Source organism: Macaca mulatta, chromosome 20 (assembly GCF_049350105.2).
Source record: "Macaca mulatta isolate MMU2019108-1 chromosome 20, T2T-MMU8v2.0, whole genome shotgun sequence".
Classification (NCBI taxonomy): Eukaryota; Metazoa; Chordata; class Mammalia; order Primates; family Cercopithecidae; genus Macaca; species Macaca mulatta.
In genome coordinates, this window is record NC_133425.1 from 23870610 (window position 1) to 23896653 (window position 26044).

Consider the following 26044-nt stretch of genomic DNA (forward strand, 5'->3'; position numbering starts at 1 on the left):
TATGAGTTCTGTGTCTGCTGGGGGAAGAGGGCAGAAATTTAATATCAACCAATTCTTTAATCTCAGCCAATTCCTTCCCTTGAGGGGTGTCTAAATTCTGGGGGACAGCAGAGGTGGGCACATCTGGTCTGGATCATTGATCCATGACAGCATCTGCTGAGATGTTCTCATTCCCTGGGACAAAAGAAACATCATCAGGTACATGGGAACAAGGGTTGGGGGGACATCAGTTAGCATTCAGCAGAGTCACCCACCACCAATCTTTAGCCCGCTCTATTCTCCCACACTCCTGAGACCAGGAACACTCAGGACCCTGGGAGCTCCCTTTCCCAAGTCCTAGGAGCCAGACCCCAGGGATAGCGTACAACAGCTAGAATGCATTGCTGAGTGCAAGCCCCGCCAACCCCAACGAGCTCTGCTGCTGGGAGAAGGTGCTCAGTATTGTTCTGCAGCACCGGCTGGTGATTCACAGTTTCTGAGCCGCCTCATACCCATCACTTTGATGCTCACAACAAGCCCGACAGGTAGGAAAAGTAGAGTTTATGAGCTTCTTTTCACAACTGTGGAAACCAAGATCAGAAATGGTAATGTGAGTTACTCAGGTTTGCAGAGCAGGCATGGAGGCAAAGCTGGGACTGGGAGACTATTACATGGTTAGAGCTTAATAAATGGTAGGTGCTGCTGTTCCAAACAGGTGACGACTCTCAGTTTGTGAGGACTCTCAGTTGCAAAGTACAGAAACCCATTTCAAATGAGCTTAAGCAGCCACATAAGCTATTGGCTGATGGAACTGAAAAACCCAAGGTTTACCTGTTTCAAGCACGGCTGGAGCCAGCGGCTCAAATGATGTTAGCAAGATTCAGACCATCAACACCTCTCAGCTATGTGTTTTCTGCCTTGATTTCACCCTCAAGCTTGCTGTCTCCAAGGTTGGGGGGTGGAGGGACTGGCAACTGTAGCCCCAGCCCACTAGCTTAGCCACTCAATGGAAAATAACATTTTTCTTTCTCAATATATCTAATCAAGTTTCCAAGACTATCTTCACTGGATAAACTTGGTCACTTGCCCTCGCCTGAACCAATCACTCCAATCAGGGTGGTGAGGCATGTTGATTGGTCAGATCTAGGTTGTGTCTCACCCTCTTAGCCAACCACTGTAGCCAGGAGAATTTAGAATTCTGATTGGCCAGGACTGAATCACATGCCCACCTCTGAAACTGACAATGGAGTCGCCCTATGCTCACCTCACTCTGTACAGGCTGAAGTGGGAGAGAAGGCATTCCCTACAGTGGAATGAGGGTAGCCTTACCAGTGGAAGGGAGAATGGAAGCTCCTCTGGCAGTTAAAACAGGTGTTCCCTCCAGATGCCTGGTACAGACCAGTAACCTCAGCCCCTTGACCATCACAGAGAAGCACATCATGATCTCTCTCCCCTGCCACCTGATCCTGAACCGGTCTAGCTAATGACACCTACCTGGAGGCTCCAGCCTCAAGGCTTAGGTCAGAAACAGAGACTGCCCTCTCTCTGCTAATGGCAGCAGGTGACGGGGATGAAGGAGGTGGCAGCAAATGTGATAATAGCCTGGCTTCCTCCTCATGCAGAGAGGTGAAGTCCTAAGTCTCTAAGGAGTGGCCCAGGCAGGGGCCTCAAATTAAAAACAAACAAACAAACAAACAAAAACCCCATAGCAATAAAAGAAGGAAGAGGAAAAGAAGACTCGGGCTCAGAGAGGCTCTGGAATGAAAGCAGAGTCTCAGGCAGTGACGAGATGCTAATAAACAAAGCTTAACGGACAGTTCATCCAGGCTGGGTGCCGTGACTGATGCCTGTAATCCCAGCACTTTGGGAGGCCAAAGTGAGAGAATCACTTGAGCCCTCACTTCGAACTACCCACCAGGAGTTCGAGACCAGCCTGAGCAAAAGAAGAAGACCCTGTTTCTACAAATATATGTGTGTGTGTGTGTGTGTGTGTGTGTGTGTGTGTGTGTGTGTGTGTGTATAAAGAAAATAAGAAGACCCTGTTTCTAAGAATATATATATATATATTTTTTAATTAACTGGGTGTGGTGGCATGTGCTTGTATTCCCAGTCAGTGTGGGGGCTGAGGTTGGGGGTATCGTTTGAGCTCAGGAGTTCAAGGCTGCAGTGAGCTATGATTGTACCACTGCACTCCAGCCTCAGTGACAGAGTGAGAACCTGTTTCAAAAAAAAAAAAAAAAAAAAAAAGAAGAACAGGCCGGGTGCAGTGGCTCATGTCTGTAATCCCAATGCTTTGAGGGACTGAGACAGGAGGATCGCATGAGTCCAAGAGTTCAAGGCCAGCCTGGGCAACATAGTAAGACCCCATCTCTACAAAAGATGAAAACAGTAATGGGACATAGTGGTGAGCACCTGTAGTCCCAGCTACATGGGAGGCTGAGGCAGGAAAATCACTTGAGCCCAGGAATTTGAGGCTGCACTAAGCTATGATCACGCCACTGCACTCCCGAGTGTCACAGCAAGACCTTGTCTCAGAAAACAAACAAAATAAAAACAATTCAGACATGGAGTACTCATGAGATGAGTACTCAATACTCATCTCATACATTCATTTGTCCACTTGTTTATTTAACAACCTACTATGTGCCAGGTCCTGGGAAGACAGCAGTGAGCAAGACAGAGATGCTCTCTTGGGATTTACAGTGGAGAGGAATAAGCAGACACATCTTTAAGCTCATGGATAATCATTTGTAATATGTGCCTGAAAGAGAAGCACAGGGTGCTGTGAGGGCAGGTTATTGGATGGCATCAGCCTGGGGACATATTTATGGTAAGATCTGAAGCCCCGATAGAAATTTCTCAAATGCAGGATGGAAAGGGAAGAATATTTGGGGGCTGAGGGTGCTCGTGCAAAGGCCCTGAGGCAGGAAAGATAAAACAAAGCCTGTGTGGCAGGACTTGGGTGAGAAGGATCTGGAGATGGGCTGGGGCCACATCACACAGGATCTCGTAGGCCAGGTTAAGGCTTTTTGTCACCATCCAACAAGAAGTTGCCCAAGATCCCTGCAGACGTATACAAAAGACAGACTGATGTTCAGGGCACAGTTATAAAGCACCTACTGTGTACCAGCTTGGGTGCAAGACATTTGGGATTCAGTGGTGCTTATATTCAAGGGAATAAGAAGTCAGAAAATAAACTAGGCAATAAATATAAACAAGATGTTTAGCACACTCACAGATCATCGTAAGCTTGACAAAGAAAGGGACTGGAGATGTTCAAGTGAGGTGGGGAACTGACGGCCCCATGAAGGGCTGGGGGAAAGTGGTCCAGGCAGAAAGAGCATCAGCTGCAAAGGCCTGGCAGCTGTAAGACATGTACTCACCAGTGCACCCACACAGAGTCACATCCACACGCGGATCGTGTGCCCATTTACATTCCTTGCTCTTCCAAAATGTGTCTGCGTCCACCTCTGATAACCTGGGATGCCCTCCACTCTCACCCCGACTTCATCACACACACACACACACACACACACACACACACACACCCTTCCGTAGGCTCACCCCACTCAGAGACAGCCCCCGCCACACCCCCATCATATGGCAACTAGCAAAAATCCTGAGAGCTGAGTGGGCAGGGAGAATGGGGATCTGGGGGAAGAGACACCACCCTCCTTCCCTTCTCCAGCCAAGAGGCCTGCGGACAGCTCAGATTCGAGCAGGGGTGTGGGAACCACCAGGACGTCCATGCAAGTTGGAGGGAGGCGTCCAGGTCTTTACCTTGCAGAACTAAATCTCAGTGTGGTGTTTGCTCAAAACGCCAGAACTATTCCTGGATGTCAGGTGCAGTTAATGGTTGCCGTGGCAACCGCCCATGCTTAATGAATAGAAGAGTAAAAGACGCCCAGGATAAATGTCAGGGACCGGGATAGATTTGCTTGGGAGCAAATCTGTTAGCGCTGGGCAGAGCTGACCAGTGAAGGTTGAAATGAGCAGTCCAGGGTAGCTGGAGACAGATCCAGGAGGCTCTCTTCTCTTTCTCAGCTTAGCATAGTCAGAATGCTAACATTTCACAAAATGTCAAAAAGCGTGGCTCTTTATACAGACAGTTAAACATAGGTTCCAGTTTTGCGGGTTTGATTCTGCACATGTTTATGGAGTTTGCAGGGAACAGAAATCTAAGCTCAGGTCTCTGAGGAGTTGAGACGTCACTTTTTTTTTTGTTTTTGTGTTTAACTCTTCCTGCATTACCTTTTTAAATGAAGAAAGTGCCAAATTAGGCTCAAAAATAATCTTTTAAACTCTGAACCTCAACACATTATACTGTCATTGTGCTATTTACATGCTGCTTACAGGATTAGAAAACAACTGGCAGTGGCTGGGCCACGGTGGCTCACGCCTGTGATCCCAGCACTTTGGGAGGCCGAGGCAGGTGGATTACTTGAGGTCAGGAGTTTGAGACCAGCCTAGCCAACATGGTGAAACCTGTCTTTACTAAAAAAATACAAAAACGAGTTGGGCATGGTGGCATGCACCTGTAATTCCAGCTACTTGGGAGGCTGAGGCACGAGAATCTCTTGAACCACAGGAGATGGAGGTTGCAGTGAGCTGAGACTGAGTTACTGCACTCCAGCCTGAGCAACAGAGTGTGACTCTGTCTTTAAAAAAGAAAGAAAGAAAGAAAGAAAATTAAAAAAAAGAAAGAAAGAAAGAAAAAGAAAAGAAAAGAAAAGAAAACAACCAGTAGTATCTGGTAATGAGGCATAAGTTAAATGGCGCACAATGAGCATCCCTCAAGTCCGTTGGAGCATCCCAGTGGCCGTGTGCATTAGGGAACGATGTCAAACTCTGTTGGCCCATGAAAGTGAAACCCAAGTCCAAGGTATGGACCAGCTCTGCACTCACAGCTGCAGTCAGGAACTCAGGACTCACCATGGCTGTAATGCTTGTTTGTAGGGAGACCTCAGTTCAGTCTCAGAAGGCCTTAATCCCAAATCTTGTAAGAGGAAATAACCCTCCCCACAGATCTTCCACACCCCCAAACCTATCTTGCCTATCCTCCAGGCCGGGTCTCAAATACTCCCTGAGGGCAAGTTTGTTGTGATGTGATGACAATATGGTGTGTCCATCTGACGACAGAGGCTGGAGCACCTCCTGAGGTCACAGCACCGCTCTCAGACTCTGCTATGCCTCAGAATCTTGGAGAAACCTGTTCAAAATCACAGGTTGTCAAAGTCTCTAATTCAGGGCATTGCGGAGGTGCCCAGGAATGCACTTGTTTTGTTTGTTTGTTTGTTTTAAGAAGAGCGCAGGTGATTCTCATGCAGGTGGACCCAATTTTTCCAGGCACCTCTGAAAGAGAGATGTCACTAGTTAAAAAGCATCTAAGACCCAGGAGCCGCATCTATGACCCTTGCTCTCTTCAACCTTTCTCCCCAGAACCCCTGCTACAGCCCCAGAAGCCTCTGTGGTTTGGAAACAGGATGAGATCTGCATGCTTTTTAATGCCTGCCAAGGCAGGGTTAAGAAGACTTTCAGACACTCTAAGCATTGAAATGGTCAGGGTGGCCACCCTACCCTCATACATCTCCAGTGTTAGTAACACTAAGCTATTAAATAAGGAAGATCAACACACATCTGGTTCTCTTCCGTAGCATTTCAATGTTTTTTGTAAATGTCAAATATCAAATAATTTATAGTTGTCATTCTCTCTTTCTCTCTCCCTCTCTGTACCCCTGCTTTGCTGGTACCCCAAACACATGACTATTCTACCTAACTGGTGACTCCTACAGCAGCGTCTACAAAGTTTCAAGGTACTGTGTTGGTGAACATGCCCTGTGGTCTAGGCTAGGAAGGGCTGGCCTCTTGGCTGTGAGCTCCAGGACTGACCTGAATCAAAACCCTCAATAACCCGATAATGAAGGACCAAGGAAAACAGTTCACTCTAAACCTCCTAAACCCATTCAATGGGCTGATCAAGCAAAGAGCTCAAAACCAAGCTCTTTAGAAATGAAGCAAGCCTATTCACTGCCTGCAAAAAAATGACAGGTAGCACGGACAGTCGCTCCTCATTAAATTCCCCATACTTGGTTTTAAGGCAGGACTCTCTCTCAACGAGGCATACCTCTGTAGACTCTGGCTTGATTACTGTCCCACCCCCATCACCAGTGGCTTCTCCAAAAAGCCCAAGGTCTCTTTCAATGATTCCTCTAAGATGCACTTTCATTTCTGCTCCTCCACAAGTTCCTAGCAGGCAAAGAGATCTTTTACACTGTAAATCAGATTGTGTTTCTCATGGGCTGCAAACCCTCCAAAGCCTGGACTATGTATGATCCTTTTCACTTCTGGACCCTGGACTGTAAGAAGCTCCGTGATCTGTGCCTGCTCCTTCATGGGCCTGATCTCATCCCACTTTCCCCCTCACTCACCCTGCTCCAGTTGTCCTGAGCTTGTCTTGGTTCTAGAAACACACTAAGTGTCATCCTTCCTCAGGGCTTTGGCACTTGCAGTTTACTCTGCCTGGAAGGCTCTTCCCTCAAATCTTCCCATGGGTGATTTCCTCTTCTCACTCAGGTTGCCTGCTCAGATAGGCCCTTTCTGTCCACCCAATCTCACGACTATCCTTCCCCATCCCAATCACATTCTCTCCAGGGTTTATTCTTTTCATGGAGCTTAGCACTGAAATTATCTTTTCCTTTTTAGTGATGCATTTGTTTCATTTATTTCTTTGTTTACTCTAGATCTCTCTCCACTGGAATATAACAGCCTGGTCTGTTTTGTTCACTGATAAGTCTCAAGTGCTAGAAACAGTGCTTAACGCAAGTAACGTAGGTGCCTCTCCGGATATCTGTTGAACAAAAGAATGAATCAGGGATCGGGTGCGATGGCTCATGTCTGTAATCGCAGCACTTTGGGGGGCTGAGGTGGCAGATCGATTCAGGCCAGAAGTTTGAGACCAGCCTGGACAACATAGTGAGACCCCATCTCTACAAAAATAAAATAAAAAGATTAGCCAGGGGTGGTGGCATGCACCTGCAGTCCCAACTACTTGGTAGGCTGAGGTGGGAGGATCACCTGAGCCTGGGAGATGGTAGCTGCAGTGAGCCAGGATTGTGCCACTGCACTTCAGCCTAGGCAACAGAGCAAGACTCTGTCTCAAAAAAAAAAAAAAAGAAAAAAAGAATGAGAAAAGAGTAAATCAGGATGTGCACCAACCACAGTTCTGTATACCAGAAGAAAATATTTATTTCTCAGAAACTGACTCATGGTTCTCTTATTAGAAGTGGTAATTTGTAATTGTTATACCCTAAGTGCTTCATCTTGATCAGGGGCCAAGTTTAGCTCAGGGTCCTTGTTACTATGAATTCAAAATCCACATCCCTGTGTGTGCAAGGTTGCACGGACAGGCAAGTAAACTCTGTCTTAATATGAATATGTGCATTCGCGATCGGACCAGTTATAAAATCATTCCCTACACAGGCATCCCCTCCCTACTCCACTCCACACCCCTGCCCCATTTAACACTCTGCAATTCCCGGTTTTTGTCCAGCAGCCTCTTTCCGATTGCCAGCTCTTGTCAACACATGACAATACAACGAAAATAGGAGGCAAAACGTGATGTGTTAACCATGGGTAGACAAGAGCCTGCTGGAGGGACACAAGCTAACAATGGAAGAAGAGAAAATTGACAAGAATGATGATGTGATAGACACATCCAATGATTTGAATATCAAAGGATTAACAGGAGCCCTTAGGAAAACTGATGACATGCTCAAATATTTCTTGCAAAAATGACCTATTTTATGGTCCTGCTGTGAAAGTCAAACTTCGTGATCTTGTCAGGGAAGGGAAAGATTTCATACTGGACCATCACGTGATTTTATCAGAAAAATTATGCATGCCCCATCCCTGCTGCTCTGAAATCAACAAAGCTTACTTTTTTTGTTCACCCTAGTGCATGAAGATCAGAAAAATCGGCATGTTTTCCTGAATTATAATTTCATTTTCAGATCAAGTTGGAAGCACGTTTTTGGACTCGATTGTTTACTATGGAATGGGAGTCCCCGGGTTTTTTTTTATTTTATTTTATTTTCTTAAAAAAATTTTCAAAATGTTACAGGTCTCATTGTCCCCACTGCAATATAGACACTGTTATGGAAGCATAACCTGTGTTTCAATTTAGCCGCTGACGATTTTCAGACACCACGGTCGATAGTGCCCATTTTCATCTAGAAAGAGGCTTTAGTTCCTATTTCTCAGTGGACTCACCTGAAGGTGTGGTCCTTGACTTTAGTTGCACAGTTAGAATCACCCAGGGAGCTTTGAAAAATCCACAGCCTGGGCAACATAGCAAGACCCTATCTCTACCAAAAAAACCCAAAAACTTAAAAATTAGACAGGTATGGTGGCGTGCACCTGCAGTCCTAGCTACTCAGGAGACTAAGGCAGGAGGATTGCTGGAGTCCAGTAGTTCAAGGCTGCGGTGAGCTATGATTGCACCACTGCACTCCAGCCTGGTGACAGAGCAAGACCCTATCTCTCAAAAAGAAAAGAAGGGGAGAGGAGAGGAGAGGAGAGGAGAGGAGAGGAAAGGAGAAGAGAGGAGAAGAGAGGAGAGGAGAGGAGAGGAATTCAGATGCCCAGATAAAGTAAGAATCCCTGGGAGTAGAACCCTAGCCTTAGCATTTTTCCAGCCTCCCTTCCCAAGGTAATTCCAATGTGAACCGATGTTGACAATCACCGCTGTAAGGCATCCTTATTCTCAGATAATAAAGATCTGCTGTAGCACCAGGAGCCCAAACATTCTTAATCAAGGACTTAACCCAAGTACTCAGGAAGCATAAACACACATGGTATTTGCTCTTCTTTCCTGAGATCACGAAGCAAAAATCTTCACAAAGGAGTTCTAGCAAAAGACCTACAACGCTGGACCCTGGGTTCCTGTTGGCCTCTGCTTTGAGCTCTACGCTGGGCTTTTGGGGGCCCCTGGAATGTGGTTGCACTGGCTGGACTCAAGCTCTGGCTACAGAATTGGCCCTGTTTATGGGTTTGAGCAGGTTCCGGGCACTGTCGCTGGGCTAGGTGGGCTGGTGAGGAGTGCCAGCCCTCACTCTGAGCACATCATGACTGTCCAGAGCCAGCTCAGAAGTGATGTCTCTCTCTTAGATTCATGGATTCACAGCCACCAAAATCTGCCCCAGGACCCTCCACGTGGGCCGTGCAGAGGAGATGGATGTGAGAAGTCCATTGAGAGGCTCTACTGATATCCTCTTCTTCCACTGGAGGGGGACATCCTGGGGAAACCTGTCTCCACTTCCCATTAAGATCTCCCTTCAGGAATGCAAACTTGGAAAGATTGGGCCTTGGATGACAGTCTCACTTCCCCAGGCCTCTCTGCTGTGGATCCAGTATTTCTTGACTTGAAGTCAAACCCACTAAATTCAGAGCTGTCTTTCAATGACCCAGAAAGCTCTGTCTGGCCTTTGGCCAAAATTGGCATAGCAGGTTGGTCTAGGTCTATTCCCTCCCGAGAGTGATGGTTCCTGGGGCTCCCTGCCTGAGTTAGCACTCTGTGGGAATACACACACACGCATACACCCACATGCACAGGTTGGCACATGTGTACCCATGTCTGGGTGAGGGCAGGATGAAGAAGACCATACCCTCCAGTTTTCCGTTGGTTTCCTCTCACCCCCATGCCCAAAATAGAGATAATGATATTAATAGCTGCCCCCTGTTAACCCTCTTCCCAGTGCTCGGCACTATGTTAGTGCTATTTAGAGGATTTTGCAAGAGCTCAGGGTCTAGGGCTAGGCAGACCTTGGTTTTATGATTCAGCTTCCCCTTCCGTAAAAGTATTTATTGGACCAGGCACGGTGGCTCACACCTGTAATCTCAGCACTTTGGGAGGCCGAGGCAGGCGGATTATCTGAGGTCAAGAGTTCAAGACCAGCCTGATGAAACCCCGTCTCTACTAAAAATACAAAAATTAGCCGGGCGTAGTGGTGGGCACCTGTAATCTCAGCTACTCAGGAGGCTGAGGCACGAGAATCGCTTGAACCTGGGAGGCAGAAGTTGCAGTGAGCCAAGATCGCACCACTGCACTGCATCCTGGGTGATAGAGCGAGACTCCATCTCAAATACATACATACATACATACATACATACATATATACATAAAATAAAAGAAACATATTTATTGAATTGACATCCACATACATAACACTTCCCATGTGCTAAGCATTGCTCCAATGCACTTGACGAACGCTGACTCTTCTATTCCTATTGTTATTCTCAGCTTTCAAAGGAGGAAACTGAGGCACTTATAAGTTAAGCAACTTGCCGAGCTGGGATTCAAACCCGCTCATTCTGACTCCAAAATCCATGCTCCTCAGCCCATCCTATGACCAACAACAGTGCCTGCTTCATGGGATTGTGGGGAACACCCAAAGAGCCCTTACCCAAGGCCTGGCAGAGCACATCTCAACAAACATGGATACTATGATGATTTCTTTTGAAACCCCCAACAGGCTGGGTGCAGTGGTTCATGCCTATAACCTCAGACTTTCAGAGATCAAGGCAGGCAGATTACTTGAGGCCAGGAGTTGGAGACCAGCCTAGCCAGCATGGTGAAACCTTGTCTCTACTAAAAATACAAAAAATATTTTTAAAAAAAAAATCTGCCTGCCTCGGCCTCCCAAACTGCTGGGACAACAGGCGTGAGCCACTGTGCCCGGCCCAATACATAATTTTATAGAAGGGGAAACTGAGTCATAAAACCAAGGTCTGTCTAACCCTAGGCCCTGAACTCTTGCAATTTTAGTGGCATGCACCTGTAGTCCCAGCTACTTGGGAGGCAGAGGCAGGAGAATCGCTTGACCCTGGGAGGCAGAGGTTGCAGTGAGCCGAGATTGCACCACTGCACTCCAGCCTAGGCAACAGAGTGACACTTTGTCTCCAAAAAAAAAACAAACAAACAAACAGAGAAAGAAACCGCAGCAATCTGGAGATCATTGGCTTTTTTTTTTTTTTTTTTTTTTTTTTGAGATGGATTCTCGCTCTGTCTCCCAGGCTGAGTGCAGTGGCCTGATCTTGGCTCACTGCAAGCTCTGCTTCCCAGGTTCATACCATTCTCCCACCTCAGCCTCCTGAGTAGCAGGGACTACAGGCACCCACCTCCACACTCAGCTAATTTTGTTTTTGTATTTTTGTAGAGACGGGGTTTCACGGTGTTAGCCAAGATGGTCTTGATCTCCTGACCTCGTGATCCACCTGCCTCAGCCTCCCAAAGTGCTGGGATTACAGGCGTGAGCCACCGTGCCTGGCCAATCATTAACATTTTCTAACTGAGGAGATCAAGTCCAGGCACAGTGACTCATACCTATAATCCTAGTACTTTGGGATGCCAAGGTGGCAGGATAGTGTAAGGCCAGGAATTCGAGACCAGCGTGGGAAATATAGCAAGACCCCATCTCTACCTTGAAAAAATAAAATTAAAATTAAAAAAAGAAAAACTAAAATGAAGAGATCAAGGCCGAGGGGAAGAAAGTGTCTTAGTCCATTTGGGCTGCTATAACAAAGCACCATAGGATGGGTGGCTTGCAAATAACAGAAATTTGTTTCTCATGGTTCTAGAGGATGGAAGTCTGAGATCAGGGTGCCTGCATGGTGGGGTACTGGTGAGGGCCCTCTTCCGGGTTGCAGATGGCTGTCTTTTCACTGTGTCTCCACATGGCAGAAAGAGAACAAGAGAGCTCTCTGGAGTTTCTTTTATAAGGACACTAATCCCATTCATGAGGGCCCCACCCTCATGACCTAATCATGTCCCAGTGGACCCCACTCCTAATACCATCATCGTAGGCATTAGGATTTCCTTTGTCTTCCTCTGTCACCTAAGCTGGAGTGTAGTGGTGCAATCATAGCTCACTGCAGCCTCAATCTCCCAGACGCAAGCGATCCTCCCACCTTGGCCTTCTGAGCATCTGGGACTCTAGGTGTGTGCCACCATGTCCAGTTAATTTCTAAACATTTTGTAGAGAGGAGCCTTGCCATGTTGCTTAGGCTACTCTTGAACTCCTGGTCTCAACAGATCCTCCTGCCTTGGCCTCCAAAAGTGCTGGGATTACAGGTGTGAGCTACCATGCCCTGCAGGCATTAGGATTTCAAGATAGGAATTTTGAGAGGAAGTGAGCATTCAGTCCATTGTACAAAACCATACAATTAGTAACTCAGTGGCTGGGCAAGGATTCAAACTGAAAGCTTGTGTTCCTACCAGTACACCACACTACCTCTCTAGAGGTCAGACAGGCACCTGCCGAAGAAGAGGCAGCCGATTTCTCCCCCAGATTGCAACCATATGACTTATTTGTAAAAATCCACAGACAAGCAGCCTTATACCCCTTTGTGATTGCTGATGACCACTTCCCAGAATCAGGCTGGAGCCCACACTGCTGAGATCTGAAAGGAAATACTCAAAATGGGGACTCTGAGTCCCTATCAGCTCAAATACCTGGGAAGCACCACTTTCCCCAGCGATAGACAAAAAGGGCTTCAAGAGTTAAACATACAGATTGGGTGTGGTGGCTCACGTCTATAACCCCAGCTCTTAGGGAGGCAGAGACAGGAGGATAGCTTGAGCCCAAGAGTTTGAGACCTGCCTGGGCAATGTAGTGAGACCCCATGTTTAATAATAATAATAATAATTTTTAAATTAAAAAAGAGTTAAAAATACAAACATCCCATTTCTAGATTCCCTCCCCATTCCTGCATGTTTAGAAGCCACCCAGAACCAGGTCAGTTCTTTCAGTTACCCCAAATCTGGTGGCCTCAAGGTTACTCCCTACCCTAAGAAAGAGCTGGGGCTGACCTTGGTCCATGTCCATGTGCAACTCAACCTCCAAGATTTTCCAGAGATCCCAGTGCTGAAGGGACAGCTAGAAGGGCAGCTGATGGACACAGACATCCCAGTGCTGAAAAGACAGCTGGAAGGGCAGCTGATGGACCCAGTGAAACCACTGCAATATGCCCTCTTTTTTCCTACTAGCCTCTCTTCCATTCCTCAAACTCATCAAGTGCACTCCCACCCCAGGGTCTTTGCATTTCCATTTCCTTCTGCCTGGAAATTTCTTTCCTGGACTCTTCATATAACTGGCTCCTTTTTTTCAGGTCTGAGCTCATGTCCCTTCTGCAACAACCCTATCCAGTGTTGCCCTCCACTTGCCCCCACCCAGTGAAGAATTGCTATCACATCATTCTGTTTTGTATCTTTCTTGGTTTTTTGTTTTTTATTCTTTGTTTTTTGAGACAGAGTCTCGCTCTGTCACCCAGGCTGGAGTGCAGTGGCAAGATCTCGGCTCACTGCAACCTCCACCTCCTGGGTTCAAGTTATTCTCCTGCCTCAGCCTCCCAAGTAGCTGGGATTACAGGCACGCACCATCATGCCCAGCTAATTTTTTTTTTTTTTTTTTTTTTTTTTTTTTAGTAGAGACAGGGTTTTGCCAAGTTGGTCAGGCTGGTCTCGAACTCTTGATCTGAAGTGATCTGCCTGCCTCAGCCTCCCAAAGTGCTAGGATCACAGGCATGAGCCACCGTGCCCAGCCCCAGTGTTTTGTATCTTTCAAAGCTCGGATATATTGTCTATAGTCTCTCTCCTCAATGAGAATGCAAGTTCCGAGGATCAAGATCGTCTCTGTCTTGGGCATTAGGGAATCCCTAGGACCTAAAATCAATCTTCATAACCCAGTTCTCACACTTACCTTCCCCGGTTCCCATCACCCCTCTCCTCTCACCTGTACCCACTGGATCTGTCCTCCAGACCATCCATCCTCTAAACAGCTTGAGCTACTTTGAGTTCCCAAATGAGTTTTTCTCTTGTTCATTCTCTCATCATCACACATGCTATTCCCTCTGCTTCGAGAAACACACCTCCCTTCCTCTGATTAACTTCTAATTAACCTTCAGCTCTCAGCTTAGACATAATTTCACTCCACGTGCAGTTAACAAAAAATTATTCTGCTGAGTTATCAGGTGAGAGAATTTTTGGTGGTGGAGAAAGCACGTTTAATCCCTTCCACACTGTTTTAATTCTCTACGTACATCTATTCTTTTTAATTTAAAAGGGATTAACTGAATAAAGGGTAATGGACTGTTTCTTGTTTTCTTTGTATGATTTCTCGGTATTGAAAAAATATCCTAGCAAATGTGATTTTAAAATGCCAGTACCACAATGACTTAATTATTACAGCTTTATTGTATGGCTTAGTATTGTGTAAGAAACCACCTCACTGAGCTCTTTCATTCATTCTACTGTGTGTTTTCAGCTAATTGCCTTCAGCTGCTTCTTCCTTTTTTTTTTTTTTTTTTTTTTTTTTTTTTTTTTTTTTGAGATGGAGTCTCGCTGTCTCACTCAGGCTGGAGTGCGGTGGTGCCATCTCAGCTCACTGCAGTCTACGCCTCCCAGGTTAGAGAGATTCTCCTGTTTCAGCACCCCGAGTAGCGGGGACTATAGGTGCCCGCCACCACGCCTAGCTAATTTTTGTATTTTCAGTAGAGACAGGGTTTCACCATGCTGGCCAGGCTGGCCTCGAACTCCAGACCTCAGGTGATCCACCCGCCTCAGCCTCCCAAAGTGCTAGAATTACAGGCGTGAGCCCCTGCGCCCGGCCTACTTTCAGTTTCTTAAGTAGGTTAATTCTATGACCTGGGAAAATTGTAATTTTATTCCTTTTTTTAATTTTTTCTGTTGCTTGTAACTCTTAATTCTGTTTTATTCCTTCTTGTGCTAGAATGTATAGAACCATAACAAATAATTGAGGCAATGGTGAGCATTCTTATCTCAGTGCTGATTTCAGTAGGAAAATTTCTAGGGTTTAACCTTTAAGAAAAAGTGTCAGAAGTTACAGCTAGAGGGGAGGAACGTGTTCTAATGTCCCATAGCACTGTAGGATGAATATGGTTAACAATAACTTAGTGGGGCCAGGCGTGGTGGTTCACACCTGTAATCCCAGCTCTTTGGGAGGCCTAGGTGGGAGGATTGCTTGAGTCCAGGAGTTCAAGATCTGCCTGAGCAACATAGCAAGACCCCCATCTCTACAAAAAATATAAAAGTTAGCTGGGTATGGTGGTACACACCTGTAGTCCCAGCTACATGGGAGGCTGAGGTGGGAGGATCACTTGAACCCAGGAATTCAAGATCAGCCTGGTCAACATGATGAGACCCCATCTCTACAAAAAATACAAAAATTAGCCTAGGTGTGGTGGTGCATACCTGTAGATCCAGCTACAGGAGGCTGAGGTAGGAGGGTCACTAGAGCCCAAACTGTCGAGACTGCAGTGAGCCATAAGCATGACACTGCTCTCCAGACTGGGCAACAGAGTGAGACCCCATCTCAAAATAAATAAATAAATAAAATAATTTAGTGTATCTTTTCCAAAAGCTAAAAGAGATAGATTTGCCAATTATCTTGATTTGATCATTATTCATTATGTACACGTATCAAAGTATCACTCTGTATCCCATAAATATGTACGATTGTTACATGTCAACTAAAAAGGAGCAGAAAAACAAAAAAAGTATCCGCTTAAGGACAGCACCCCTCCTCATGTGAAGGAAGTACTTTTCCATTGTCTGAACCAGAGACAAACCATTGGTACGATCTTCTTTCCCCAGGATGAAGCTGTGGCCACCAAAAAGCTGGTCTCTGCAACTGTACTTCATTCAGCACCTCCGGAAATCTCTTTTGGCTCTGTCTTTCACTCCAAACCTCTTCCCGGGTCCTGGGGTCTATGAATTCTCAGGGCCCAGCTCTCACACATGCCCTTCGCTGGGCTCCTGTCCTCCCTCACCTGTAACCACCGGATCCTGCCCCCAAACCAAACGCCATTGATCCTCTTCCTGCTTTAGCTTCTACTTCTCTCTACTCCAATGCCTGAGCTTAAAGCTGTGCCAGGACAGTGCTCCTCTCTGCATCCTGACTTCATCCTTACAGTCTACATGTCTTCACCATTTTTCTTGGTTCCATCTTCTGCAGTGGGTGGGCAAGTCCAATCTCATTCTACTTTTCTCAGATTTACTGATATGGGAAGATACTCCTAAGAAAATATAAGTGAGAAGAACAGCACGATCCCAGTTTTGTAAAGCCATTTGTATGCGAAAGCACAGGGGAAAAAGAGCCTGGAAGGAAATATACAAAAATGCTAAATAGTGGTTATTTCTGGGAGCCAGCAATATGCTACTTACATGAATGTCCAAGCTCACTTTGTGATGCATGTATGACATGGGGTGCCAGCAGATTCATTTTCAGTGTGGAGTCTTCCTTGGGGAAAATTCTTGATTCCTTTTCCTTCTGTATTGCTTCTTAAAATCTCACCATGGCACCAATGTGTCTCTCGTGATCCTAAAATACCTACCAAAACCAACGGTAATAATAGCTGTAATATATCGAGTTCCTACCATACTCCAGGAACTGAACTAAGTGCTTTATGTCATTGCCTAATTAAAAGATTTATGTGTAAAGTGCTGAGAACAGCAACTGGCGTAATAACTGCCTCAACTGATTCTCATGGCAACTCCATGAAGTTACTATTATTATCTTCATTCTGTAGAAGAAGCAACTGAGGTTTGAAGAGGTAATTTGCCATAGGTACCACAACTAGTAAGTGGCTGAGTCAGGATTCATGCCCACGTGGGACACCAAAGACTGGGCTCCTACTAAATACATTTGGTTCAGGGATTGCAAACTCGAATATCTACAGGGCCAGGCAAGAATATAGAGCTAGGTGGGGACTTTGGCCAACTGGAGAGTTTACACCCAGTCTAAAGAGGGCTGCTGATGTCAGCTACGTCATCCAGGGATTCATTACTCCCGCATGGAAATGTGAGACAGAGGTCCCCGTTTTTGAAGAGAAACTGCAAATCAGTTTTTAATGTGAAATATTCAGAATTTTAAATTGCAGCAGCATAGGCCAGGGGCGGTGGCTCACGCCTGTCCTCCCAGCACTTTGGGAGACCGAGGCAGGCAGATTACCTGAGGTCAAGAGTTCAAGACCAGCCTGGCCAACATGGTGAAACCCTGTCTCTACTAAAAATACAAAAATTAGCCGGGCGTGGTGGCGGGCGCCTGTAATCCCAGCTACTCAGGAGGTTGAGGCAGGAGAATCACTTGAACCCAGGAGGTGGAGATTGCAGTAAGCTGAGATCGCACCACTGCACTCCAGCCTGGGTGACAGAGCAAGACTCCATCTCAAAATAAAATAAAATAAAATAAAATGCAGAAGCTTAATTTTTAAAAATAAAATATGCAAAAGAGTATTGCAGGTAAAACAAACACACACAGATAAAACCACAAAATGAAACAGTCTGCAACCCAGATTTGCCCCAGAAGCCAGTATTATCTACTTTAGAAACACCAGTCTAGATTATGTCTTCTATCCCAGGAAGGCCCAAACTCCCCTTTGCTTTCCATTTTTTCCTTCTTGGGACAGAAATCTTTAAACCAGGGACCAGCAAAATTGTTCTTAAAGAGCCAGAGAGTAAATATTTTCAGCTTTGCTGTCTCTGTGGCAAATACTGAACCCTGTGATAGTGGCATCAACATGTTTTATTCTCTTTAGTTCTCAAAATGGCTTCATGAGGAGCCTAATGTTATAATCAGGAAATTGAAGCAATATAAACAAATGGGCATGATTGTGTTTCAATAAAACTTTATTTTCTGAGGCTGAAATCTGAATTTCACATTTTTTTACAGGTCACAAATAATATTCTTCTTTCAATTTTTTTTTCAACCATCTAAATATGCAAAAACCATTCTTAGCTCACGGGCCATACAAACATGGGTAGTAGTAAGCTGCTTTAGAACATTAAAAACTGGTGACTGCAGGCCAGGCGCAGTGGCTCACGCCTGTAATCCCAGCACTTTAGGAGGCTGAGGCAGGTGGATCAGCTGAGGCCAGGAGTTCAAGCCTGGACAGCCTGGACAACATGGCAAAACGCTGTCTCTACTAAAAATGCAAAATTAGCTGGGCATAGTGGCGCATGCCTGTAGTCCCAGCTACTTGGGAGGCTGAGGCAGGAGAGTCACTTGAACTGGGGAGGTGGAGGTTGCAGTGAGCTGAAATTACACCACTGCACTCCAGCCTCGGTGACAAGAGGGAAACTCTGCCTAAAAGACAAACAAACAACAACAACAACAAAACTAGTGACTGTGTCTCCAGGAGTTTCGGGTATTTGCTGGTTCTAAGTCTTAGTCTCAAGCTGCCTGAAGCCACCATGAATAGGCCCATTTTGCAAGCAGATGCCCACACGTATGTAGTTCCTAATTCCCTCTATAATTTTGACTGGTCTGTATTTAGTAGTGTTCCCATTCCATCTTCACCTGAACACTTTCTTCCTTTGAAATCTTTCGTGGAATTCAAGTATGGAAAACAGCAAATAACGAGGAGTATGGAAATCAACTAACAATGGACGGTGTCACTGCCAACACCCCTCCCCTGCCCAGGTGCCCCTGGCACGTGCCATGGGGAAGCATAGTTAACGGAGAAGCCACTGGTCCAGTTCATTGCCAACATCAATAGTAGGGGGTGGGCTATAAAATGATCATGAAGCCGCCAGGCAAAGAACTTAGCTCACAACACTGAGACTTGTTGAAGAGAGTGCAATTCATAATAATAGTTAGGAACTTTATCTCTGGGGTCAGCTAGTAAATGTCTAACTGTGTCCTTGAGTTAATCAGTGACTTGGCTAAGCTTCAATTTCCTCCTTGTATTAATAACCTTGCCTCATTATAACATTAGGCACCTCAGGCCGGGCACGGTGGCTCACGCCTATAATCCCAGAACTTTGGGAGGCCAAGATGGGCAGATCACAAGGTCAGGAGATTGAGACCATCCTGGCTAACACGGTGAAACCCCCGTCTCTACTAAAAATACAAAAACAAAATTAGCCGGACGTGGTAGTGGGCGCCTGTAGTCCCAGCTACTTGGGAGGCTAAGGCAGGAGAATGGTGTGAACCCGGGAGGCAGAGCTTGCAGTGAGCAGAGATCATGCCACTGTACTCCAGCCTGGGCGACAGAGCGAGACTCTGTCTCAAAAAAAAACAAAAAATAAAAAAATAAAAAATAACATTAGGCACCTCGTAAAGTCATTTAGATAGCTAAAGAGGATAAAACACGTGAATGTGGCTGGGCGCAGTGACTCCCACCTGTAATCCCAGCACTTTGGGAGGCTGAGGTGGGTGGTTCACCTGAGGTCAGGGGTTCAAGACCAGCCTGGCCAACATGGTGAAACCACGTTTCTACCAAAAATACAAAAATTAGCCAGGCGTGGTGGCGGGCGCCTGTAACCCCAACTACTTGGGAGGCTGAGGCACAAGAATTGCTTGAACCTGGGAGGAGGAGGTTGCATCAAGTTGAGATCGTGCCACTGCACTCTAGCCTGGGCAATAGAGCGAGACTCGGTCTCAGAAAAAAAAAAAAACATAAATGCTTAGAATGGCACCTGGTGTATAGTAGGTGCACACGTGTGTTACTTACTATGATTTCTTACCCAGTCAACTGGAAGGGGATGGGGCGTAAAACCAAACAGGAATATATAAATGAAACTGTAAACTATGAACAAGCATAAATAAGGCCTTTTTTTTTTTCAATATCAGGGAAGAAGTTATGGGTCTGTCTTTTTTCTAGGAATTTCCTTGAGTCTTCTTTCCTGAACCTCCTTCCTGGTTCTGAGTCTATTCTTTGCCTGGTAAGCAGAGAATCAGAACCAAGGAGATGTTCTACATATTCGAAGGCATTTATTGTGAAATGGCTCTGGCCTGGAGCCTACTTATAGAAGAAATTAAATATATGACACTCTTATTTTTATGAGATCATAATAGACATCATGATAGTAGCCATAATAATAATGACTACTATTCATAGTGTAATGGTGAAACCACAGCCTTTGAAACCTGGCTCCAAAAATCAATTCCGTCACTCACCAGCTGTGACACCATCTCCTCTGTGATTTTCCATTGTCTCATTACCAAATGTTAATATTAATAGCCTCTACCTCCTGGGGTGGTAAACAGGGTAAATGAGATAAGGGATGTAAGGTTTCAGCTATGTGCCTGGCCAATCGGAAGCACTTAATAAGTGTCAGCCATTATTAAGACATGCCTAGAGCTTTGCAAAAATTATCTCATGTTCATGTATAGCCTTATTTCATTCTTACAATAATGGCTCTGAAATACCAAGGCAGCTCTGTCTGATTCTGAACGTTGTCCATTTTCCACGACATCACGATGCCCGCCTGCCCCCCCCCCACCCACCCCGCCACATTCCACTCCAGCTATACAGACAGGGAAAGGGACAAGAATGCATAATTTCTGGAAAATTCATTTTCCTTTAAAAGAACTAGCAGAGCTATTAACTGCCCCCAGAGACTGGTTAACTGTCTAGTTAACCAATACCCAAAATGATGATTAAACATCCACACCTCGGCTGGGCAAGGTGGCTTATGCCTGTAATCCCAGCACTTTGGGAGGCCGAGGCGGGTGGATCACCTGAGGTCAGGAGTTCGCGACCAGTCTGGTCAACATGGTGAAACCCCATCTCTACTAAAAATACAAAAATTAGCCAGGCGTGGTGCCAGGTGCCTGTAATCCCAGCTACTCTGGAGGCTGAGGCAGGAGAATCTCTTGAACCTGGGAAGCAGAGGTTGCAGTAAGCTGAGATCGTGCCATTGCACTCCAACCTGGGCGACAAGAACAAAACTCTGTCTCAAATAAAACAAAACAAAACAAAACAAAAGTCAGCCAATGTGGACAAATGTTCAAGATGCACGTTCAGCAAATCTGAGGCTCCTGAAGGGGTGAACCTCATAGCGAGGGACAGTGAGCTGTGATCCTTTGGGAGGGCAGAGAAGGAAAGGGAGGGTCCTGTGGTCAGATATGAACATCGCTGGGGGGAGAGGACTATTCTGGAATGCCTGGATTCAGCTCTTGGTTGGAATGCCGGTTCTATTTAGGTTGGTGCAAAAGTAATTACACAATTGCACAAGGAGATCAAGATCATCCTGGCTAACACGGTGAAACCCCATCTCTAATTGCACAGTTACTTTTGCACCAACCTGAATAACTAAAGTAATTGCACAATTACTTCTGCATCAACCTAAATAACTACTTATCAGAGTGATTTGAAGAAAAATTCTTAAGCCCTGTTTCCTCATTGGTAAAATGAGCAGAAAAAAACTGATATACTTGAATTCTACCTGCTTTTACCTTCACTGACTGGAGGAGAGGGGAAAGATAAGATCGTCCTCATTATTAGTGTTTATGTTTCATGGTGTTTTTGCCCTTGTAAAGTGGATCCCAACATCCTGCAAAATCTAAAAAGCAGCACATTTCCATCTCCCACTTGGTACTGTTTATCTTTGGCCTCCACTCATCTCTTTTTTGTGCCCTAAAGAAGCCCGCTGTTGGTGACTGATCCCACTGGCTCATGACTGTAATCCTAGCACTTTGGGAGGCTGAGGCACGAGGATCGCTTGTGGCCAGGAGTTTGAGGCCAGCCTGGGCAAGATAGTGAGACCTTTTGTTCTCACTGTCAAAAAATGTTTAATTAGCCAGGCATAGTGGCACACGCCTATAGTCCCAGCTACTTGGGAGGCTGGGGTGAGAGGATCACTTGAGCCCAAGAGTTCAAGACTGCAGTGAGCCATGATTGTACCACTGCACTCCAATCTGGGCCACAGAATGAGACCCTGTCTCTAATAAAAAATAAAGGTGCCTCTTGGGCCTACCAGCCGAACAACCCTACCGCCCCCAACAGCCAGAGGTGAGGACCCAGGTTGGGCCCCCGGAGCTCTGTCTCCTCCCCCAGGCTCAGAACCCTTATCTGTTTCCACAGGGGCTTTCCGAGGTGTGTGCAAGAAAATCGATCACTTCCCTGAAGATGCTGACTACGAACAGGACACAGCTGAGTATCTCCTGCGTAAGTTCCCCGGCTTTTGGAGTCTCTCTGGGAGGAAGGGATGGGCCCCTGCCATCACCCAGCTGCCTCTGAGTTGGAGGTTCCTCAGCATCCATCCCTAGAGATGGACAAGTGCGAAGAAGCCCCATGTGCCGGTACAGAGACATTCATGTGGTTCTGAGAGCTAAGCCCCTTTAGTGTCAGTGAATTAGAAACAGAAAGAAGAAGCAGGGAGTGGGGTGGGGAATTGTTCATGCCTGTATTCCCAGCACTCTGGGAGGCAGAGGCCAGAAAGCATCGCTTGAGCTCAGGAGGTCGAGATCAGCCTGGGCAATATAGCAGGACCCCATCTCTACAAAAAAATTAAAAAATTAGCTGCTTGTGGTGGCACACACCTGTACTCCTAGCTACTCAGGAGGCTGAAGTGGGAGGATCATTGGAGCCCAGGGGATTGAGGCTGCAGTGAGCTATGATCATACCACTGCTATCCAGCCTATGTGACTGAGTGAGACCCTGTCTCTGAAAAGAAAGAGGAGGAGAAAGAAAAGGAGAAAGAGAAAGAGAAAGAAAAAGAGAAAAAGAGAGGAAAAGAAAGAGAAGGGAGGAAGGCAGGAAGGGAGGGAGGGAGGGAGGGAGGGAGGAAAAGAGACGGAAAAGTAGGTGAGTCAAAACTGAAAAGTTCTTTTTAGTCAGTTTAGGAGAAAAATCTAAGGAACTTTCGCCAGCTTGAATGCGGTTTTCACCTACCCGGGAGGGGATTGGACGTGCTAATGGCAGAGTGCTAATGGGTGAGGTGAGATGCTAATGTGTGAGGTCCCAAGGGGCAACGCCTAGGAGAATAAATACAAACCCAAGTTCACCTCTCCTTTGACTTCCCTCCAGTTTCAATCCTACTGGGATAGGACCAATGTCTCTGTAGGATTTTTCCAAACTCGGTAACCTGGATATGACATGAACTGTCACAACTACAGCGTGTAGGAGCCAAGAGAGTGTGGTGGCTTGGAGCCAAGGCCTCTGGAATCTGGGCTTTGACCCTTGTTTGACTTTACTAGCTGGGCTGGACCTGGGACAAGTGGCTTTACCTCTCTAGTTCCTAGCTTCCTTCATTTTTTTCTGAAATGGAGGTTATAATGCCATCCACCTGACAGGGTCATGAAAATTAAGTAAACTAACGCATATTACACTTAGCTTAGGGCCCAACACACAGTCAGGAGACAATATGCATTAGCTCCCATTTCTTGCATGGGATTAGCAATAGCAAAATTCACTGCAGAGATGAGCCTTCTATTGGTCGAGTCACAGAGAGAACCTGATTTGGGATTTCCGTGTAATTTCTTCAGCAAGTGTGTTGAGTTCACTCAAAAGGATAATGAGGCCAAGTGCAATGGCTCACACCTGTAATCCCAGCACTTTAGGAGGCCAAGATGGGGGGATCACTTGAAGCCAGGAGTTCAAGACCAGTCTGGGCAACATAGCAAGTCACCAACTCTACATAATTTTTTTTTTTTAAATTATCCAGGCATGGTAGTGCACACCTTTAGTCCCAGCTACTCGGGAGGCTGAGGTGGGAGGATTGCTTCAGCCCAGGAAGCTGAGGCTGCAGTGAGCCATGATTGTGCCTTTGCACTAATCAATAATATTGATTAGTGATTGGCTATAGGGTGTGGAGGATAGTGTCAGATGCAGCATTATTAGGTTAATTTATGCTACTTGTGGCAAAAGCAAGCATTGTCAAGAGATGAGCACGCAGCTCAAAGAGGAGGGAAGGACGTGATACTGCCTCATTTTAATGTCTCTCTGGGCCTGATCATTAAAAGGACTTGCATTACTCAGATAAACGCTGTTTTCTTTTCTCACCCCTCACATGAGCAGCTCAAAAAGATTCAGTGTGGAGAGCAAAATTAGCCACACTTAGAGATGTAGCTTGACCAAATTTTGAGAGATGACACAGATTACTTGCATCTTCTCAATAGAGAATGGTGTTAGTCACCAGTGGGGTTTTACCAGAATGCCCATATATTTTCTTTCTTTTTTTTTTTTTTTTTTTTTTTTTTGTTGTTGTTGTTGTTTTTTGAGATGGAGTCTCGCTCTGTCGCCCAGGCTGGAGTGCAGTGGCCGGATCTCAGTTCACTGCAAGCTCCGCCTCCCGGGTTTACGCCATTCTCCTGCCTCAGGCTCCCGAGTAGTTGGGACTACAGGCGCCCGCCACCTCGCCCGGCTAGTATTTTGTATTTTTTAGTAGAGACGGGGTTTCACCGTGTTAGCCAGGATGGTCTCGATCTCCTGACCTCGTGATCCGCCCGTCTCGGCCTCCCAAAGTGCTGGGATTACAGGCTTGAGCCTCCGCGACCGACCTATTTTCTTTGTTTTTCTTTCCTATGTTGATAAAACATTTTGACGTTTGCCCTGTCAGAGACTAAACAGAACTGTGACTTCTACTTCACAACTTGTATAGCTGATTTTAAGTTCTTCGGAGAGGCCCATAACTTTTCTGACAAAGTATTTTTCTCTGGTCTGGGAAGATGGCTCTTCCTCTCTCCTCACCCCTAGCCCACGGTCCACCTAAGCTTCACCAGTAGCAGCAGAATTTGGCTAAGGTTAAGGAGAGGACTTAACGAGCACACAGATTTCCTGCTGAGAGTTTTGGAATTCCTGATCTAGCCTGATCCAGCCACGTAGGGCTGGGAGCGCATTTCCGCAGGGTTCTCCCTGCCCTGGTATTCACTCTGCCATCCCCTGTCCTGACCCACAACCCTGGTGGGACTGGGATTGTTTTCTGCTATTTCCTCTTTCTCCTGTGCTCTTTGGGGTAGGCTACAGCATAAACCCATAGCAGCGTTACTGGAAAGGGGTCCAGATCCAGACCCCAAGACAGGGTTCTTGGATCTCACACAAGAAAGATTCAGGGTGAGTCCACAAAGTAGAGTGAAAGCAAGTTTATTCGAGAAGTAAAGAAACGAAAGAATGGCTACTCCATCAACAGAGCAGTGGCATGGACCACTTGACCTAGCATATTATAGTTATTTCTTGATTAATGGTAAATAGGAGGCGAATTATTCATGAGTTTTCCAGGAAAGGGGCAGGCGATTCCAGGAACTGAGGGTTCCTCCCCATTTTAGACCATAGGGTAACTTCTGACATTGCCATGGCATCTGTAAAGTGTCATGGTGCTGGTGGGAGTGTCTCTTCACATGCTAATGTATTATAATTAGCATATAATGAGCAGTGAGGACAACCAGAGGTCACTTTCATCATCATCTTGGTTTTGGCGGGTTTGGGCTGGCTTCTTTATTGCCTCCTGTTGTACAGCAGAGCCTTTGTGACCTATATCTTGTGTTGACCCCTATCTCATCCTGTGCTTGGGAACGCAGCCCAGCAGGTCTCAGCCTCATTTTACCCAGCCCTTATTCAAGATGGAGTCGCTCTGTTTCCAACGCCTCTGACAGCAGAAAGTTCAAAGCCCACAGATTCTGTTGACTAGAGACTCCCACAACACAGCACTGGACTCAGAAAGTCCTACTCAGACTCCAGTGGTGGGGCTACACTAGAACAAGCTTAGGTCCCCACCCTTAAGACCTTAACTTAGCTCCATATAGTTTGGGGAGGAGAAACAGGGAAGGAAGACAGTAAAAACCTCTTTGATCTGAAGTCACCATGTGTCCACTGGGCTAAAACAAATGCAAGATGGACTTCCACTGACTTAGGAGAAAATGGCAGCAGAAGATTTCCTGTTTGAGGCAGACACTTATAGCCAGAGTTGACAGAATCTGCTTGCGTCTCATTTGTGGGGCAAAGAGTGGGATCTCCCCACCAATGGGTTCCCAAATGATGATTGCACCACTTGGGAAACAGTCACATTTACATATCTCCTATCCACATGTTTCAAACATAAACCTTTTTTTTTTTAATGGGGTCTTGCTGTGTCATTCATGCTGCAGTGCAGTGGCACGATCATATCTCACTGCACCCTCAAATTCCTAGGCTCAAGCCTCCTGAGTAGCTGGGACTACAGGCACCCACAACCACCATGTCTGGCTAATTTCTTTTTACATTTTTTGTAGAGTTGGGGTCCCCCTATGCCTTGCCCAGGCTGGTCTCAAATTCCTATCCTCAAACGATC

At 46.1% G+C, this 26044-nt stretch overlaps 1 protein-coding gene and 1 non-coding gene across 6 annotated transcripts in view; one reads left to right on the plus strand and one right to left on the minus strand.

Annotated features, from left to right (window-relative positions):
- CACNG3 (calcium voltage-gated channel auxiliary subunit gamma 3) overlaps positions 1–26044 on the plus strand; it is a 107372-nt gene that overhangs the window by 69454 nt on the left and 11874 nt on the right. For 4 of the 5 annotated variants that reach the window (NM_001261544.1, XM_077983618.1, XM_077983620.1 and 1 more), the window contains 1 exon segment: positions 21862–21945. In NM_001261544.1, the coding sequence (NP_001248473.1) occupies positions 21862–21945 (84 nt within the window). 5 annotated transcript variants of the gene reach the window in all.
- Positions 8088–8220, minus strand: LOC114674508 (small nucleolar RNA SNORA1). Its single transcript, XR_003725661.2, has one exon. It is a non-coding gene; the product is annotated as a small nucleolar RNA SNORA1 (small nucleolar RNA).